Here is a 21,576-nt window from a genome sequence, read left to right on the forward strand (position 1 = left end):
GCCTATGAGCCATTCAAACCACGCAGGAAGGGTACAAGTGGGAAGGTGGGAATCCAGCTGGGCTAAGGGAGGAAGATGCTCAGGTTGGAAACCACTTCCTAAAACCTGTTTCCTTCCACCCTGCACAGAACATAGAGGACTAATGAGATGGTGTCTCTGGAGCATTCTCAGCTCAGGAGACAGTGATGCAAGACAAATACAAAGTATTATTCATTTTGCTCTTTCCTGGACTCTCATCCTTCCTATCCCATTTTTAAACCTGTTCTTGCATAAAAGCAATAAGACCTCAGGAAATTTGAACCAGAGGGTTCCAGAACTCTGGGAAATTGCATTTGGGAAAGCAAGGAGGAACCCACACTGGCACATAGGGAGATATTTCAGCTTGCCCATCTCCCTGGTCATCACTTTTTCTCTGCTTCCCAATCTCTCTCCTAGCAATAAGAAGTATATTTCTTGGAATCTTCCTATGAGCCTGAATCCGTGCTGGTTACTTTACATAAATCTCACTTTGGTCTCCCAACAATTCTAACCACACCTGGGAGATATGCATACATCTGGAAAGTTAGTTAACTTTCAAATAACACCTCATTCTTGGCTGGGAGCGGTGGCTCACGCCTATAATCCCAGCACTTTGAGAGGCCAAGGTGTGTGGATCGCTTGAGCCCAAGAGTTCAAAACAGCCTGGCCAACATGGCAAAACCCTGTCTCTATAAAAGATACAAAAAAATTAGCCGGGCATGGTGGCGCACACCTATAGTCCCACTTGGGCAGCTGAGGCAGGAGGATCGTTGGAGTCCAGGAGGCAGAGGCTGTAGTGACCTGAGATGGTGCCACCACACTCCCGCCTAGGTGACAGAACAAGACCCTGTGTCAAAAAAATAAAATAAAGTGTTTCGCTCCAGATAAGAACTCCCTCCTACCTGGGACCCTCAATGATCTTTAGTTGTCAGAGGAAAGGTTAAAATGCTAAGGTACTGGTGATGACAGTGTAGACCCCTCCAAGAATTTTTACATTTTAACAAGAAATAAAGGCATGAAATTTAGATGGCAGAATTTCAGGCCTTACTAAGGACCAATAAGGAAAATATCTTGGCAAGAAGAAGCTCTCAAATCACACCACAAGTAATGAGAGGCACTGACTCCAGCATAGTGGTTAAGATGCTGGAATAATTCAAATCCCAGTTTCTCGTGACTCTGGAAAGTTATATAACTTTCTAAGATTCAGTTCCTACATTTTGAACATGAAAATAATAACATCTAGCTCACAGATTAGATGAGGTACTACATTGTAAACCACTGCCCCTGGGTACATGGTAGCTGTTACTGTTATTACTTACAAAGGCAGACACAGATTCCAGGCTGGATGAGCCTGTGCTGTGACAACCAGGAGTGACTATACAATATGGCATCATTCAAGCAGGTCACCTGCGCAGCCTGGTGCCTCAAACCCCTCCTATCCCTTCAGCTTAAAGTTTGCACAACTGTGAGCTCAAAAAAAAAAACTAGGAATAGAAGAGTAGGTGTACTTATGAGACTACAGAGAAGACAGACTGGCAGGAGGCACCCTCCATTCTGAGAACATGGACATCAAGGACTTCCAACAGCTAAGTTTCCAGAGGGCAGGCACCATGTCAGTCTTATGCCCCCACGCCTAGCACAGGGCTTAGTTTGAAACTGCTGAACAAACAGATGAATGAATGTCCCTTCCCATAGGCAGGCGTGTCTTTTGGGCGCCTTAGACTGAAGAAAGCCCAAAGTACCTGAGTCTGCTGCAGGTACTCACCTCATATTCCAGAACAAGACCACCCTGTCTGCTAAGTACCCAGGTCTATATATACTAGGGTCACCCCTAGTTAGAAGCACTAGACTGAGAGATGAAAAGGTGGTTAATAAAATTTACCTTGGAGGTGTGTCAATAAAATGCCCCAGGGGCCAAGCAGGGATGCCAGTAAATCAGTGGACCAGGTGTAAACAACAGGGAGTGGTGGGACTATAGAAACCGGAGCCCTCCTGCCTCCTTCCTAAGGGAAGCAGCTGCTACTCCGCTGGTCTACCACTGTCATGCAGGCATTCAACTTGAAAACAGAAAGCCAGATTTCTATGTGAAATGTTCTTATTTTTAGAACACTAAACGGGCCAAACTAAAATATCTAAGCATCAACTTGCAACTTATTTTTTTTTAATTTTTAGTAGAGACAAGGTCTCCCTGTTTCCCAGGCTGGTCTTGAACTCCTGGACTCAAGCAATCCTCCCTCCTCTACATCCCAAAGTGCTTGGATTACAGGCATGAGCCACCATGCCACGCCTCCATCCTTACTTCAGTTTACGTATTAGCCCGATAATTCCTGGCAGGCTGTAAGCAAGCAGCCAAATTCTCATCATCAAGAGAAGCAGAAAGGGGAAAGGGAGATGGTGATGATAAGAAGGTAGCACAGGAAGCCCTTCAAAACCCAGGTAGGCTGATGTTCATTCTAACTACTAAGGGTTAGGAAAGCCTCTTTTTCTAGGTTTCATTAACAAGATTAATGGAGTAGATTCAAGAAGGAGGGTTAGAATGAAACTGCTGAGCTACATGCTTCGAGTCCTAAGGAGGCCAGACTCTTGCAACAATCCTGTCACTGTTCAAAATATTTTTTGTACCTCCTTTTGTTATCATCTTTGAACCAGATTTTATGACACAAACACAAAATCTGTCATTATTTTAAAGTACACCAATCCCCTTAGTGGTGATTGACACAAAATTGATACTCGCCAATCTATGCTCACCTTGTTCACCCGACCTGGCTATGACAATCTTTAGATGCTTTGCCCAAATCACACCTAGCTATCCTCAAAGGCGAAGGGCTCAGAAGCATTGAGAGAGGTTCACTGATACGAACAAACCACAAGCTGGACAGTGAGTTCAAAAGCAGAGTTCCAGAGGAGGTTTTGAAAGAAGCAGCATCAAGAGGATGAGGTTGTAATGTTAACAGCAGCTACCATTTATTAAGCCCTGATCATATGTCAGGCACCGGGGCAAGATGCCTTCCATGCCTCAATTCATCCAAGTCTCATCGGTGAAGCACATCATATTGGTCCTACAGGAGGACAGATATGGGGCTTTTCAAAATCATGCTGCTCAGAAAAGCAGAGCAGAGATTAAAGTCCAGACCTGCCTGGCTCCAAAGCCCATACATAAGTTTTGACTCACTTCTATGATTCTTTCATGGTCAGATGTACTAATAAGTTGTGCCCTGAGAGCTGACGGAATGATGCTGGGACAATGAGATCACTCAGCATACCTACCAGCCCATGCCCTTCCTTGGCAAAGACTTCCATGGGTCAGGTAAGAAACCACAGTCCAAGAGAAAGAACAAGCACAACTAGCCTCACTCTGCCTAGGCAGTGTTCTGAACAGGAGAGAGAGACGCAGGCCAGCCCTTGGTCAGCTGTGAAATAAACCCGTGCTCTGGTGCCTTCCTAGCTGGCTCCTCAGGGCTCCCTTCCATGCTAGATTATGAGCACTCTCTTCTCCCTATCACCATCACTCCAAATACCAGTTTTCTCTCAAGTGACTGGCAAGAAATGCTAGATAAGGCGTTAGCTGACAACAGCTTACCATGTCACACTTTCTTGCACTTGCATCCGAATAAGAGATTCTTAAAAACCAAAGCCTACAAGATCCAAGAGAATGAATGAATCTCTAATGGTGGGTTGATAGACACTGTAACAGAGACAGACTGCCAGGGCAACACTTTGGGACAGAAGCCTGCCTGACAGAGCCCAAATTAAACCACAGAAGCAGCACTACAATACTAAAAAATTAACAGCTGACATGTATTAACCATTTACTGGCCACATCGGGCCAGTTTCAGTGCCAGGTGCTTTATATATAATCACATTGAATCTACACTAAAACCTTAAGAGGCAGGTACCAATACTGTTTTACAGATTAGGAAACAATGCTCAGAAAGGGTCAAACTGCCAAAGTGAGAGGCAAAGGGATCTTACGAAGGGCCTGTGCTCCTTCCACAAGGCTCCACTACTGTACCTTCCCCCATTGTTTACCACCTTTCTAAAGCCCAGTAACATGCAACCACAGCCCTTCAGTGTCTACATGCCTCCTGACATGTGGCATCCTGGGGAAGTGCCACAGCAGGAGCCAGGGAGGAAGGCTGGCTCCAGATCATACTGTGATACACACAGCTGGCTTTTCCTAGGTGGGCATCAACCTGCCCAAATGCCTTTCGGGAGGACAATTCCAGGTCATCAGGAACACTTACCTGGACTCCAGGCTCCGAAGAAAGGATCATAACCACCTCCACTCCATTTTCACTGTTGTGAAGGTGGCTGGCTGTGTAATTTAGATTTTTAAATGACATCAGGGCAGCAATTTTTATGGTATGAGAGAAAAGATGCTTCAACTCCTACTTGTGCTTAGCACATGATGAAAGATTATGACAAATGGATACAGCTTAGGAACAGACATAAGGATAAAAGCAGCTTCTGTTGATGAAAGTCAGTATTAACATTTTTCTGAGACTAGACTCAATAGAGCTAATATAAATGGGCCAGAATAATTATGCTCTGAAAGTTCATCTATTTGGTTGGACTATTATCCAAAAGGGACTTCCTAACTCAGTCCTTAAGTAAATTCATCAGCATGCCTTTGTTAATTGTGCATCTGCTAAAGCTCACAATGGGGAGCACGGCATCCTCATAAGCTACAAAGTTGGGGAGGGGACACAACCCTGGTCCCTCAAGGCTCTTTTCTGGGCCATTCCATCTCCAACCCATGCCAGAGACAGCCCCAACCTCGTGCTGTAGCCAGTCCCATTCTCAGGGGCCTCTGGGAACCCATTCACACTGTCCTTGAAGAAGACACAAATAAACAGCACCAACAGGATCTCAGAGAGCATTAAAAACTCAAGAGGTCTCGTGACTCCTAACTGTACGTTTTCTCCTGCTCCACAAAGTGGGGAGAAAGGCAGAGAGAAAACAAATGATTTCAGAGACAAGGTGGAAGCTTGCCATGAGCCAGAGGTGAACCACAGCTAAGCTGGATTGTTATTAAATTCATCAGAATTGTCATTTGCACTTCAAGGACCTCCGGCTCCAGAGCTTCCAGCGCTTTATCTAACATTTAGTGGGAGCCCTGGGGGTTGGGGAAGGTGGCCAGGGAAGTGTGAAACTGTCAAAGAACTGACAGTGAGAGCTTCTCAAGGGAGAAGAGAGGGAGGGCATTAGGAGCTAGTCAAGGGCAGGCTGTTGCTGGGACAAGCCAAGGAAACAGGGCCAGGAACCATAGCGTGCTACACCAGGCCAAGCTCAGGGCCTTTTTGCGTATTCTCCTCCTGCCAGTGGCAATGGCAGAAGCCCTGAGCAGTGAGGTCTAGGTTAATGAAGAGTGGTCCAGAAAGAACAGGGAGCTACAGACAAAAGGAAGGAGAATAGAGATAGAGATAAACTGAGAAAGTACAAGGAAGAGAGGAGTAGAGGGGGAGAAAAAGTCTTACTTGGAACTGATGCCCACCACACAGGCACTCAGCTTTTGAGAAGAATTGTGACATTCACAACTCTCACAAACTGACTGGCTGTGTGATTTTGGCCAAGTTACTTAATGTCTCTGAGTTTTAGTCTTCTCAAAATGAGGATAAAAACTGTAGTTGCCTACTTCATAGTGTTGTTGGGAGGATTAAATGAGAATACATATAAAGTACTCACTACAAGGTTTGGTACATGGAAGATTATATTAATTTATCATCATGATCATCTTTTTCCCAAAGGGAAATAATGCCATAAGCTTCAAACAAAGGCCAGAAGACACAGGGATAGGGAGGAAGAAGTCTACCTACTCCATGATCCACTGCCAGCCACACTCGCATAAGAAAGAAACATAAAAGCCCACCCTACTCCCACAGCACCCCTGGTGAGAGGGAGGCCTTCTCAGACCTCATCAGGGATCCCTCCCATTTGCAGTAAGACATTTACCGGGTTCTGATGACTGAGGCAGAAGGTGAGGCAGGTGGCCATCAGCAGCCCAAGGAGCCTGCCCAGAAGAGCCATCCTAGATGAAGGCAGGCTCTGGTGAGCCGTAGTCAGGGACCTGTGGTGCAAGCATAGAAAACAGAAGGTCAATAAAAAACTAGTGCTTGGTGTCCCTGCACTGTGATTCCCATGTTGCCACTTGCTCACAGATGTCAGACATTTCCTGCATAGAGGTATAATGAGTCTTCTACCACTTCTAGATAATTCTGAGGCCTCCATCTCCCATGGTGGGTCCAGCCATCCAACAAGAGATATGCCCTGGCTAGAACCATACGGTCAACCAAGACTCCTGCATAAGCTATAACAGCCGTGGTCCCTTCCTTTTTCATTAACAACTTGTTATCAGGTTGCGGTGTGTAGCCTCGACTATGATAAGGAGAGAAGGAAACTAACCAACTGATCTGCATGTGAACAACATGGACCCAAATCCACATAAGGCTTTGTAACCATCCACTTCTAAAACATACACCATTCTCCTTCTTGAAGAAAGATGGCATCAATATTGTCTAAGCCAGCAAAGTTCAATAACTCCAAGCCACAAAACCTCTCACAATATCTTTCAGTCAAACAAATCAAAGTATAAGCCCCAGTAGCTACTACAAGGAAAGGCAAAGGTGGGAGGATCACTTGAGGCCAGAAGTTCAAGACCAACCTGCACAACATAGTAAGACCCTGTCTCTCCAAAAAAAAAAAAAAAAAAAAAAAAAATTAAAAGGATATAAGGATGGAAGGATATCCCATGTTCATGAATTAGAGACTTCATACTGTTAATAACAATACTACCCAAAGCAACATACAGATTCAGAGCAATCTCTGTTAAAATCCCAATGGAAAAACATATCCTAAAACTCATATGAAATTTCAGGAGACCCAGAATAGCCAAAATAAATCTTAAAAAAGAAGAAAGAGCTGGGTTTGGTAGCTCAACACCTATAATCCCAGCACTTTGTGAGGCCAATGGGTGGATTGCCTCAGCTCAGGAGTTCAACACCAGCCTGGGAAACATGACCAAAACACCATCTCTACCAAAAATACAAAAATTTGCTGGGTGTGGTGGTGCATGCCTGTAGTCTCAGCTACCCAGGAGGCTGACGTGGGAGGATTGCTTGAGCCTGGGAGGCAAAGGTTGCAGTGAGCTGAGATCGTGCCACTACACTCCAACCTGGGTGTCAGAGTAAGTACCCATCTCAAAAAAAAGAAAGTAAAAGAAGAAACTTAGAGGACTCGCTCTTCCTGATTTCAAAACTTACTACAAAGCTACAGTAATCAAAGAGTGATACTGGCGTAAGGATGGACAGACCGACCAATGGAATAAAATTGAGAGTCCAGAAATAATCACATATATGGGCAATTTTTGAAAGTGGTACCAAGACCATTCAATGGAGAAAGGACAACCTCTTTAAGAAATGGTACTGGGACAACTGGATATTCACATGTAAAAGAATGAAGTTGGACTCCTACATCATTTATAAAAACTAACTAGAAATGAATCAAAAACCTACATTTAAGAGCTAAAACATAAAACTTGGAAACATAGATGTAATCTTAATGACCTTGAATTTGGCAGAGATTTCTTAAATATGACACCAAAAGCATAGGCAACAAAAGAAAAATAAATTGGGCTTCATCAAGATTAAAAAGCTTTTGCATCTCAAAGGATATTATCAAAATAGTGAAAAGACAGAATGGGAGAAAATATTTGTAAATCACGTCTCTGTTAAGGGTGTATTGACCAGAACAGAGAATTCCTAAATCTCAACAATAAAAAGACAAGCATCCCAATTTAAAAATGGGCAAAGGCATGAGTTCAAGAACACCCTGAGCAATATAGCTAGATCTCATCTCGTAAAAAAAAAATTTTTTTTTTAATTCAAAAAAAGCCAGGTGTGGTTGTGTGCACCTGTAGTCCCAGCTACTCAGGAGGCCAAGATGAGAAGATCTCTTGAGCCCAGGAGTTTGAGGCTTCAGTGAGCTATGATAATGCCACTGTGCTATAGCCTAGGCAACAGTGTAAGATTCTGTTGCTTAAAAAAAAGTAAGCATGGTCGGGCATGGTGGCTCACGTCTGTAATCCAAGCACTTTGGAGGCCAAGGCGGGAGGATCACCTGAGGTTGGGAGTTCAAGACCAGCCTAACATGGTGAAACCTCATCTAAAAAAAAAAAAAGAAAGAAAAAGAAAAAAAGCAAGCATTAAAAAAATTAAAATAGGCAAAGGACTTGAATAAACATTTCTCCAAAGAAGATATACAAATGACCAATAGGGACATGAAAAGGTTCTCAACATCACTAGCCATGAGGGAAATGCAAATCAAAACCACAATGATACACCACTTCACACCCACAAGGATGGCTGTAATTTTTTTTTTTTTAAGTAAAATAACAAGTGTTGGTGAAGACATGGATTAACTGGAACCCTCGTACATTGCTGGTAGAGATAGAAAACAGTGCAGCCATTTGGGAATAGCTTGATGGCTCCTCAGAAAGCTAAATATGGAATTACCATATGTCCCAGCAATTCCACTCCTAAGCATATCCCCCAAAGAATTGGAAACAGGGATTTGAACAGATATATGTACATCAGTGTTCACTGCAGCATTAATCACAATAGTCAAAATGTGGAAGCAATCCAAGTGCACATCAAAAGATGGATTTTTAAAATGTGGCATATACATAAAATAGATTATTATTCTGCCATAAAAGGAATGAAATTCTGATACCTGCCACAACATGGAATCTTGAAAACATTATGCCAAGTGAAATAAGACACAAATGCTCAGGCATTGTATGATTCTAATTATATGAAATGTTTAGACAAATTCATTCAGATAAAAAGTAGAAAAGCAGTTACCAGGTTGAGGAAAAGGGGAAATGAAGAGTTACTCCTTAATAGATAAAGAGTTCCTATTTGGAATAGCGAAAATATTGTGGTCTATTCTACTAAACTAGAAGAGAAATCAAGAAAACTTAATCCAAATTAGCAAATGATCTAGGAAAGAAAGGCAGAAGGAAAAGCAAAACAAACCAGAAAACCTTAGGAAAATTCGGATGTGTCAGTATTAGTCCAGACCCTTACAAGAGGATTTAATATTTATTCCTTAGCCCCAGTATACCTCATTAGGCAGTTTACTCAACTGAGGCTTAAGTGAGTTAATTACACAGCAGCATCTCTGAAGAGCATAGTGTTTACCTTTTATCTATCCCACTCCTGCCACATTCCTCCCTGTTTCACCTTTAGAAACTGGACGTGTGGCATGACTGCAGTGGGACCTAAAGCCTGCCTGAATCCACTCTCAGAAGTCACTACCCCTCTGCCCAGCCCATCTTCTCAGGGGTAGACAGAAACTTTCCCTAAGGACATCTGCAGCCATGAAGGAAAACAGCCCTGCTGGACCGCCACGGTGCTAAAAAAGCACAGCCAAATGGAAAAGCAAAGGCTCGGGTACTAAAAATAGCTGCTACACTCACCCAGCAGCAAAAGCCTTAGCTTTATGCCAGTTCCACCTCTTTTTTGCCGAGAAAATGGAGCGGCTAAGTGCCACGAGAGCTTCCCCCAGCAACCTGGCTCCCTGGCATACCAATCACACTGAAAGGCAGGGAGTGAGTTCACAGCACCACACTAGGTTCTGGACAGGTGACTGGCCATCCCTGGGTTTGAACAGGAGAGGGGCCAGGCTGGGTGAGGATGAACAAGGGGCAGGGGTCGCCACATCAGGAGGGAGAAGGCTAGGGAGGCCTAGGGAGATGGCTCCTAAGAGGGCACAGTCCTAGAGCTTCCTATGCTGCTCTACACTTTCTTAAACCTGCAGCCTTGGCTGTGGGAGAAAAAAAGAATAAAGAAACAGCATTATCAGGACAATGTACAATAAAACAAAGATTAACCCAAAGCCACAGATGTCCCTCCCCTTCCACGAGAGCCTCATGTATACACACACACACACACACACACACACACACACACACACACACTCTCTCTCTCTCTCTCACACACACACACACACACACACACACACTCACACACACAGAGTTATGCGCTCCCTTCTTACAGCCTAGGATTAACAAAGAAACCGGTGCTGGGGAAAAAGAGGAGGAAGAGCTAAACGAGAAGGAAATAGTCAAGGGCAAGGAAGACAAATGAGCAGAAGGAGGAGGCCCAGAAGGGACTGAGGAAGAAGAGGTCAGGAACAGCTGATGCATAAACAGCAGCTTCCCCTACTCCTTGGAGTGGGAAGGGGAGTGGAGGGTGAGAAAAATGGCAGCTCCCACAGGGCTCCCAGCCGTCTCCATCTCCTGCACACACACTAGCACTGTCAGAAACATTTTCTGCCAATACTAAGGATGAGAGATGGATTCACAAGTGGATCCTTCATCTTCCCTCAATAATTCCACATGGACTGCACACCTGACCCAGTTATTGCCTCCATATATTCTTCCGCAAAACAGGGAGAGAGAACGAGAAGAGAGAGAGAGAGAGGACAAGAACATGGAGCTGAGGTGGGCAGTGCGAGAGGGATGGGGAGATTGGGAGGAATGAGGAGAGACCTAGGTGAGGCTGGGAGAAAGGAGTGAGATAGTTTCTCAGGCTTCACCGGGGCATTCAGAGAGCAAGACTCTGCAGCATGCAGGCACAGAAAACAGTGTTTTCTGTCCTTTTAAGGCCTGGCCTGCAGCCACCTCACCTGGTTTTGGTCCTTACTCAAGAAGTGGCAGGCATAGTTTGCCCTGGGCTTTATGCTAAAGCTGAAGGAGAAAGGAAAAGGAGAAAGGGAAGTGGCACACAGCTATGCTCTGCCAGAATGGCCTACCATCACAAGCAGGGACAGAGGCAGCAGCAGCAGAAGCCAGCTGCAGTCCCTGGCATAAGTAAAGCCAAAGTCATGGCATCCTGTTGAGGCACAGTTTGGCACACCTGGCCTGATGATAGTGCCTTTCCCAAACCACTTGCCACCCATAAACTCTGGGTTCACCCATCGCCTCATCAATGGCCCCTGCATACCCTGCAAAAAAAAAAAAAAAAAGAAATCCTTCTCATCATCCTTGGCTTTCAGTGGAAGACAGACCTACATCTTTATATTTACAGCCCTCTTCTGACTTAAAATATCATCACTCTGTCCAGGAAAGGGGAAACTATTTCAATGTTTCACCCGTAACTCTTCCCTTAAGTATCCTTGGGCTTTGGGACAAAAGAGATAATAAGGTACTTCAGATGCCCATTTTTCTATCAAAAGTGGCCATTTGTAGGCTGTGCCTCTGCGTAAACAGAGGTTGGATGCACTCACCAATCTGTATTGCCAGCTTACTGCAGCCCAGAGCAGATGCTTGGGGAGCAGGTGGGAGGAGTCCACTCAGCCCCCACCTCCCTCAGTGCCTCATGTCTTCCATGCAATTCAGACAAAACTTGGGGAGGGGACTGGGCCCTCTGTAAACAAGACATCTCTCCTTAATGTCTTTTCTCCAGAATGGAAAACCAAAGAATGGAATGAGGATGGCAAGAAGCCAACAAAGGGAGAGGGAGCAGGACTGCTGGGTCTCTGGCAGATTTGACACGCCTGGCAGGGCCCATGGACAGTAGCTGCTTAAGAATTTCAGGACCAGAGCACAGAAAGAACTGGAAAAGGTTCTAAGTGTTCTGGGCAAGAAAAGACAACTCAGTAGCCTGCCTTGGTGCCCTCAGAATTCCATCTTATAAAATGCTCATCTTATTAACCTACAGTGTCTGTTCGTGTATTTCCCGAATCTTCTGGAGAAAGTGAAAGGGCAAGAATTCCTACTTCCATTCTATAAGGAAGAAAGTTAAACAAAGAGCCAAAAGAAAACAAAAACACTGGGTAGTATAACACATGGACTTAGAGTTAGACAGACCTAAGGCCAATTCTCGGCTCTGCCACTTCCTAGCTATGTGATCTTGGATACAACTTCACTGGGCCTCAGCTTCTTCACCTATAAAATGAGTATATTAAGAATTTCTACTTCAAAAGTTGGTAGCAAGGATTAAATAAAGAAATGAATAGAAAGTGCTTGGTATAGCACCTAGCACCTAAACATCACTCCATTTTTTTATTGGTTGGTTGTTTTTTTTTTTGAGACAGGGTCTCACTCTGTTGCCCAGTCTGGAGTGCAGTGACACAATCTTGGCTCACTGCAACCTCCACCTCCCAAGCTCAAGCAATCCTCCCACCTCAGCCTCCCGAGTATCTAAGACTACAGGTATGTGCCACCATACCTGACTAATGTATTTTTAATTTTTTTAGAGATGTGGTTTCACCATGTTGTCTGTGCTGGACTTAACTGATCCACCCATGTCGGCCTCCCAAAATCTTGGGATTATGGACCTGAGCCACAGTGCCTGGACCACTCCATCACTGGAATGGAAATGATGACTGCTGCCCCTGGACCTACAGCCCATCAGGGCCAGGCCAGGCAACCACTCTACAAATCTGCTTCCTGCAAGATCCACACACACTGCAGCTTACCCAGGCCTCAAACAAGGACCAAAGCCTTTTGTTGGGTAGCTACTCCTAGGAGGTAGGAAATACAAGTTAAAGGATGACCCCCTGGCTGAAAATGAAGAAACCCGAGGGAGTTTTCTGCTGAGCCCCAAGACCCAGCCCACTCAGCACTTGGCCCAGCATATTGGCATCCAGAGAGTCAAGCCACCAGCACGCAGAACTGCCAGCTGCAGGAACAGCTGTAAGACAATCACCTGCTTTACAAACTGAAGGTTAGAGAATGAGCTCCTCCACAGACACATTCATTACTATTTATGGGCTGCACAAAGTCATATGCACACATATAATCACTCACCTCTACACAAACAGAAGTGCACTACCTAATTTAAGCAGACAAATATGAGGCTGAAGAAATAATGCAAAGAGGATGCTGAAAGGACGCCCCTGACAAGAGAGAACAGTGTGCAAAGGCTTAAGAAAAGAAATAGAATTTTAAAGAATTTGAAAGACAAGAAAAACAAGTTTGGAGTAGTCAGGCAAACAGGCTTTTTCCCCCTAAGACAATACTAAACAGAAAGTCAAGAGGTAGATAGCAATTAAATGGAAAGTCTTTGAACAGGAAAACAAACGTGGTTTCTAACTAATCCAGCCCCTAATTGGCAAGGCGACTATACTGGAACATCTCTGAACCAGTGGTCATTTGTACAATGGGGACAGTATATGCCCCGTGTTTTGAAGTCACACCTTTGGCCAAGCAAAGAGCGACTGCTCTCAACAAACCCAAGGCACCCAAGAAAAAAGGTTATTAGAGGAGGCTGTTGGAGGGTAGAGGGTTCACAATGAATCCAAGCCTCTGCCTAACCAGAGAGCCACAAAGCTAAAATCCACTCTGCAGCCTGCAAGGGAGAAGAGTGGCAGTACAGATTTAGCCCTGCTAGAGGGCACAGGGAGCCAAGAAGGGCTCCACAGGCCCAGCTGGGAATAGGCAGCAGGAGTGAAGGCAATGTGGGATGTGATGAAATGGAAGGGCAGTGAGGGGCATTCCTAGCCCTTTCTCTGTACTCCCAGAGGTCGAACATGACCTACAGTCCATTCCCACTCCAGAAGAAAAGAATATAGATCCTCAAGAAGGTAGCAAAACAAACTAGGGGGGAAAAAAAAACAAAAAAAAAACTGCAATCACAGAGACAAAACATAATGCCTCCAATGAAAAGAAATCAAATGACACAACCAGGCGTGGTGGCTCATGCCTGTAATTCCAGCACTTTGGGAGGCCAAGGTCAGGAGTTTGAGACCAGCCTGGCCAACATGGTGAAAACCCATCTCTAAAAATACAAAAAAATTAGGCAGGCATCATGGTGCACGCCTGTAAGCCCAGCTACTTGGGAGGCTGAGGGAGGGGGCTCACTTGAACCTAGAAAGCGAAGCTTGCGGTGAGCCAAGATCATGCCACTGCACTCTAGTCTGGGTGACAACAAAGTGAGGGTCAGTCTCCCAAAAAAAAAAAAAAAAAAAAGAAATCACATGACAAGCAGAGTGACTGAATAAAAAGCCTAGCTTGGCCGTCTCCAGATCTGTCCTACTTGGCCACAGCTTTCAAAGAATCTGAACGCTAGAAGAATGCAAGCTTAAGACTCAATCTTATTTGGACTGCTGAAGACCCAGAAGACATGGCAGGCACTCAATACCTACATAGAGGCACTCAATACCTACATAGAGAACAACTGGAATTCAATGCCATTAGGCATGGAACTTATCAATGAGTCCAGGAAGGCTGTGGCAACCTCATACCTGTTGAAGACAAAGGAGTAGATAGCGCTAAGGCAGGGCAAGAGTTTCAGTGCTATTAGCACAGAGGTGACAATCAAAGCAACAGGAGCAGAGTGACTGTCTTAGGGAGAAACCTTAGAGAGAAAAGGACAGTGGGCCAAGGATAGTCTTCAACTCATGGCTGCAGGTTAGAAAAAGGGAGCAAGCAAGGAAACCAAAGGAGCAGCCACAAGATTAGTGCAGAACTACACAGGTCAAGAGAGTGGAGAATCATGAGAAAATCAAGTTGTAGACAACAATGTCAGGAGATCAGTCACTGGATTTGGCAATGAGGCAGTCAGAGGGCCCTTCAAAAGAGGGTCCACATATGAAGACATAGAGGCACAAGGGTAAGCCACTCCGAAAGGCTGAATGGGTCCACTAAAGCTTGAAGATTTGAGGCCACATTTCTAAATGCGATTTTCAACATTTCACTAGCGTGTTAATGAGAATAGAGGAAAAAAATCCCCCCAGTGGTACAACAGACGGATTCTTCAATGCCATACATAAGTTCCTCTGATTGGTGTAGAGCCACCCCACAACACACACAACTTCAGGGCAACGACGCACACAGTCACTCCAGCAGAGGGAGAGGGCAAGGAGGCAAATTTTCCCAAGAAGAAAGTCCCATCAGACACAATTCTACCTTCTCTGGGCTCTCAGCCATGCCTCAGACTACCCAGTAGCTTTAGTCCTTACACTTTGTGGAACTGTAATATAACTGTAGTACTCGGCATGGCAAAGAGAGAGAAATACCCCAGTGCCACCTCTTCCTCTAGTATTCAAATGTACTCTCTGGGCATCCCAGAGGAAAATTAATTCTGTCAAATAATAATTATAGTCAACACTTACAGAGAACTTTCCATGTTGCAACCAAAGTATTAAGCTCATTTACTCTCCACAACAACCCTCTGAGGTGTTTCCAATATGCTGCTCACTTTACCCATGAGGGGACCAAAATTCAGAGAGGTTAAATAATGTGCCAGAGTTCACGCAGCCAGAGAGCAGCAGAGTCAGGATTCAAAGCAACTTTAGCCCCAAAAGCCATGCTCTTTCCACAACTGTGCTGTCTCTCCAGGGGTCTGTGAAATCAGCCGCAGAACTGGACTCATCATTTTATTTGTTCTGCAACAGTATAAATAAAAAGGCACATTTTGTGTCAGGACAGAAATTTTTAAATGAGCCTACTGGGGCCCTCTTGTGGAAAGACCCACCTCTACCATGTTCAAGTTTCTGCACCACACACAAACACACACCACACACACACGCACGCACACCACACATGGCAGCTTGATTACTAAATGCCCTTGGCACAGTCCAGCCAAGGAGTAGGCACAGGCATTCAGGAAGAAGAAATCCCTTAACTCAGATTACAGCCAGGCTTCCTTTGTGACTTGCTCCCTTAACCTCCTCTATCATTCAAGTTTCCTAGATGTATACGAGGCAAAAGCGTCCCTGCTTCCCTTCATGGAGCCCAGTGCCAGGTGCACATGCGCACGCGCGCACACACACACACACACACAACCACAACCACACACACCATGTGTATACACACACCCAATTATCTGGCAAGAACTTAACACCTCACCCCTCCATGTAGAAAATACACAAGACAGAAGTATTTCTACGTGGCAGACAAAGATGGAGTCTTCTTTGATGAATGGGGCTTGACTAAGCATACCAGCAGGTGACCAGATGAATCAGAAGACTATTCAGGTCCTGGTCTGTACTTTCCAGTAGCTCCTAGACTGTAAGCTTCTAGCAAGATATAGACAAGGAGACCTACTCCTTGTACCTGATCCTTGACCCTACCTGAGGTACTGGGAGTGATCAGCCCATGTCTGATAACAACCAAGGTTACCAGAAGCTCCATTCCCTTCCATCCCACTTCAGTGTAATAGAAAGAATGTGGGCTCTGGATTTCAAGCCAGGTCTCCCCTACTAGCTGTGTGACTTTGGGCCAGATACTTAACCTCTACAAATTTCAACCCCTTCATCTATAAGGGGACTTGATAGTGACTATTTTGTAGTATGACTGTCAGTATTAAATGAGATGACATAGAGCACATAGCACAGTGCCTGACACAAAATGAGAGCTCAAAAAGCTTGTAGTTCTCACTACTATTATTAGAGAAAATTCTGAGCAAAGAACAGGATAAGCAAAAGCAGCTAGGGCTTCTCCCCCATCCAGAACTGTCTTCTGTTCTGACAACCAAGCCCCTCCTTGTAGACTAGCTTCCCTGAGCCACAAGTCGGCCCACACACCTGGACTATACTCTGGGTGGTTATAGACACATTTCCATTGAAACCTTTAAGCGATGCTGGCTGGCTCTGCATCAGTGCCAGCTGACTGACATCAGACACTTCAGAGTCCGGCTTCCTGATGACTCAGGCCTGTCTCCAAATTCCTGCTGTCATTCTCCTACCTTTAAGGGGGAATAGGGGAGAGTAGGTACAGCCAGGGCAAATATGCAGCTGACTTAGACTGCTGGGACCACTGCAGACAGAGGCAGCTGGCATCTAGGGAGTAAAGGTCCAAGGGCTTCTTTCTTCCATCTCCTTTTAAAATAGTAACTGGATCTCCTTGACAGTATGCACGATGTGCTTTCTCTATAGCCTGCTCCCAAAGAACACGAAGGACTTTCACACCATCATCCACATACCACAGTTGGGGTTTGGCAGGGAGAGAGGAGAGATCAGAACTCATCTTTCCTTTCCCTTGCTGTCTCTAAGCTTCCAGAAAACATCAGGGCCTTTTAATGGGGCTAAAATAGGGAAGAAGGTATGATTTCCAATCTATAGCTCTAAATGAACTATCTGCTAACTTGTAAGTAAAATTTGTGTGCCATTTCTATTGTAAGCATTCAGCATTCACACTCTAGAAGCAAATACCACACAAAGATAATTTCAGCATTAATGTCAGTTCCTTGAGCACACTGGGAACCATACTATGGAAAAGAACATATAAAAGATATTTTGTCACTTGTCTCAAGTGGATGATATCCTGTTCACATTCAGTGGATAATGTGGCCTTCCAGATCTTAGTCTTAGACAACATAATTATTAAAAAGAAAAGGCCAGGCTCACACCTGTAATCCAGCATTTGGGAGGCCAAGGCAGGCAGATCACCTGAGGTCAGGAGTTCAAGACCAGCGTAGCCAACGTGGTGAAACCTCATCTCTACTAAAAAATACAAAAATTAGTTGGGGCCAGACACAGTGGCTCACACCTGTAATCTCAGAACTTTGGGAGGCCAAGGCAAGTGGATCATCTGAGGTCAGGAGTTCAAGACCAGCCTGGCCAACATGGTGAAAACCTGTCTCTACTAAAACTACAAAAAAAAAAAAAAAAAAAAAAAAGGTGCCTATAATCGCAGCTACTTGGAAGGCTGAGGCAGGAGGATCGCTTGAGGTAGAGGTTGCAGTGAGCCAACACTGAGCCATTGCCCTCCAGCCTGGGCAACAGAGCAAGACTCTGTCTTAGGAAAAAAAAAAAAAAAAAAAAAGAATACAAATTACAACTTTGTAATAATGAGCTAGGCAATAATTAGGGTGCTCCTTAAACTGATTAGGGAGCCCCAAGAAAATAGCATTTACTTACAGAAACACTTATCATCAATACAAGGATGGGTCACCAAGCACAGGACTTGCTACTACCATGTTGGTATTGACTATGTCTTCCAGGTAAGTCAGCAACTGAAACATTTTATTTTTAACATGCTTGAGAGCCCAAGACTATTTATAATATCAGATCCTTAAAAACTTGAAAGAGAGATGAATTTTAAAATGTACACATTTACATATGTGGGCAGAACACAAAAATCAGATGCCTCTCAACACAGCTCAGGGAGCCATAACTCACGGCTTTCACAATCCCACCTAACTCCCAGAGAAAATCCGGGCACCTTCTCCAAGGGATGGTAGGAAGCTGGGTAGGTAGCCAAGAAACAAAGAAACCTAAACTCAGCACTTGGCAGGACAATTAAGGAGTGGTGGATTTTAAATGCATTGTTTCTGACTCTAAATATGGCTACATTTATTACCAATTTGGGATCAGAAACCACATTTAGTTCTGTCATGACCACATGCTAAAAATATTAAGCAGAGTATTGCCTAGGAAACAGCAGTTGTCCCTGCTGCGGCAGTTCCACTTCAGAGCCACCTCTGCCGTGGTCACAGGGTTCCCATCCTGTGCTTTACTGAGAGCCCAGTTACAAGCAGAACTGATACTGTCCTGCCAAGACTTTGCCTGCATTTTAGAAGGCAGTGATAGCAACCAGAGCTAGGGACCGTTCAACCTCTTCATCCTCTCTAGGGCTGTTTTAGGTGTCAGTGAAGCTCTATTTCACAGGCCTATAACTAGAATCCATCTGACTGGGAGCTCCACAGTAGGAGGGACAATTGTCTGTGAAACACACTGCTTTATCCTCAATGCCCAGCACTTTTCCTGGCACTCAAAAAATACCCATTGATTTAATAAAAACAATAATCTAAAAAGAACCATCTGGAAGAGTATAATGGAAAATAACATTGCCATTAAAATAGGTAAAAATATGGACTGTGGCAATACATAAAAACAGGTGCTGGCCAGGCACAGTGGTTCACACCTGTAATCCTAGCACTTTGGGAGGCCTTAGGTAGGAGGATCACTTGAAGCTATGAGTACAAGACCAGCCCAGGCAGCAAAGTGAGACTCTGACTCTACCAAAAAAAAAAAAATTTTTTTTTCATTAGCAGGGCATGGTGAAACACCTATAGTCTCAGCTACTCAGGAAGCTGAGGTAGGGGGATGGCTTAAGCCCAGGAGTTTAAGGCTGCAGTGAGCTATGATCACACACTGCACTCCAGGCTGGGCAACAGCGAGATCCTCATCTTTAAAAATAGGTGCATAAAAAATTGTTGAGTGGAAATGGAAGCAGCAGAAACTAATGGCACACATCTCTAAATTACTACCTTGGGACGAAGTATGTGTGGCCACCTCTATGATCATATGTGAACTTAGAATTATTGAAAACTGTGCTCAATGGAGTTTTTCCACCATGAAATGTTAAATACCTGAGAAAACACTTTAAAATACATTATTTTCAGAACAGAACCTACTCCCGTATCAGCCGACTTGTTCTGATCTCTTGGATGGCTCAGAGGCCTTGTTTTTGTTCAGCAAACCCAAGATTAGACCATACACTTATCAGCCCAAGGAAACACTGAACCCATGGAAAAAGCCAGTCTTAAAATCCAACTCATCAACTTGACCCTGTTTGCCAGGGCAGCTTCCAGTCTACATCATCAGTATGGCTGGCTGCCTAGACAGGTGGCCAAGATGGAGGTGTAAAGACAAAAATGTATGGAAAAGTTCACCTGGCCCAACTTCAAAGCCAGAGCTCCAAAAAGGTAGGAGCTTAACAGGCACTTACTGATCAGCAAGGTGCCTGTTAAGAAGGTTAGCAGTACACCAATCCTTCTCAAACTCTTCACAAAAACTCAAGAGAAGGGAAACACTTCCTAATTCATTCTATGAAGTCAGCATTACCCTGAAAACCAAAGCAAGACAAAGACACTATAAGAAAACTCCAGACCAAAATCTCTTATGAATATACATGCAAAAAATCCTGAACAAAATACTAGCAAACCAAAATTCAGCAGCATATTGAGAGAATTCTACAACATGATCAAGTGTTATTTATCCCAGGAATATAAGAGTGGCTCAACATATGAAAAACAATCAATGTAATACACCACATTAATAGAATGAAGGAAAAAACCACGTGATCATTTCAATTGATACAGAAAAAGCAACTGACAAAAATCCAATACCCTTTCATAATAAAAAAATACCCAACAAACAGGGAATAGAAGAGAACATCCTCAACGTAATAAAAGGCACATATGAAAACCCCACAGCTAGCATCATATTTAACGGTGAAAGACTGAAAGCTTTTCCCCAAAGATCAAGAACATGACGAAGATACCCACTTTCACCACTTCTATTCAACATAATACTGAAAGTTCTAGCCAGTCGATTAGGCAAGAAAAGAATAAAAGGCACCTATATTGGAAAGGAAGATGCAAAACTATTCTATGTGCAGATGACATATATATATATATGTGTGTGTATGTGTATATGTAGAAAATATATATACACATACATCTATATATATATATTTGAGACGGAGCTTTGTTCTTGTTGCCTAGGTTGGAGCACAGTGGTACAATTTAGGCTCACTGCAACCTCTGCCTTGCAGGTTCAAGTGATTCTTGTGCCTCAGCCTCCCAAGTAGCTGGGATTACAGGCTCACACCACCATGACCAGCTAATTTTTTGTACTTTTAGTAAAGACAGGGTTTCACCATGTTGGCCAGGCTGGTCTCGAACCCCTGATCTCAGGGGATCCGCCCTCCTCAGCCTCCCAAAGTGCTGGGATTATAGGCATGAGCCACCGCACCTGGCCAATGATATGATCTTACATGTAGAAAATCTTCACAAATCGGCCAGGCGCAGTGGCTCACACCTGTAATCCCAGCACTTTGGGAGGCCAAGGGGTTGGATCACCTGAAGTCAGGAGTTCAAGACCAGCCTGACCAACATGAAGAAACTCCATCTCTACTTTTGCATTTTGTAAAAATACAAAATTATCTGGGTGTGGTGGTGCATGCCTGTAATCTCAGCTCCTGGGGAGGCTGAGGCAGGAGAATTGCTTGAACCCTGGAGGCAGAGGTTGCAATGAGCCGAGATGGTGCCATTGTACTCCAGCCTAGGCAACAAGATCGAAACTCCATCTCCAAAAAAAAAAAGTAAAGAAAGAAAGAAAAGAAAAGCAAGAAAAGACAACCATTACAAATCTAGCAAAATAAAACCTGTTAGAGCTAATAAATTCAGTAAAGAATAAATTCAGTAACGTTGCAGGACATAAAACAAACACTCAAAAATCAGTTGTATTACTATATATCAGAGATGAATAATCCAAAAAGGAAACTAAGAAAGCAATTCCACTTAAAACAGCATCAAAAAGAACACTTAGGAATAAATTTGACCAACAAGGCGAAAGACTTTACACCGAAAACTACAAAACACTGCTAATGAAAAGAAGATCTCCATTCCAATTTTTCTGCACACACACACAAATAAATAAATAAGACATTTTAGGTTCATGATTCAAAGATTTAATATTGCTAAAATGATAGTATTATCCAAAGCAATATGGAGATGCAAAGCAATCCCTTTCAAAATTCCAGTGTCATTTTTTGCAGAAATGGAAAAACCCACCCTAAAATTCACATGCAGTTTCAAAGGACAC

The 21,576-nt window shown here is 44.0% G+C and overlaps 1 protein-coding gene across 1 annotated transcript in view; it reads right to left on the reverse strand.

Annotated features, from left to right (window-relative positions):
• SIL1 (SIL1 nucleotide exchange factor) overlaps window positions 1-21,576 on the reverse strand; it is a 230,843-nt gene that overhangs the window by 165,796 nt on the left and 43,471 nt on the right. The window contains exon 2 of the mRNA XM_032250522.1: window positions 5,971-6,085. Within this exon, the coding sequence (XP_032106413.1) occupies window positions 5,971-6,045 (75 nt within the window). The 5' untranslated portion in view covers window positions 6,046-6,085. The remainder of the gene's footprint in view (window positions 1-5,970; window positions 6,086-21,576) is intronic.

The sequence above is a fragment of the Sapajus apella genome, unplaced genomic scaffold, assembly GCF_009761245.1.
Source record: "Sapajus apella isolate SASKATOON/1434 unplaced genomic scaffold, GSC_monkey_1.0 scaffold71, whole genome shotgun sequence".
Classification (NCBI taxonomy): domain Eukaryota; kingdom Metazoa; phylum Chordata; class Mammalia; order Primates; family Cebidae; genus Sapajus; species Sapajus apella.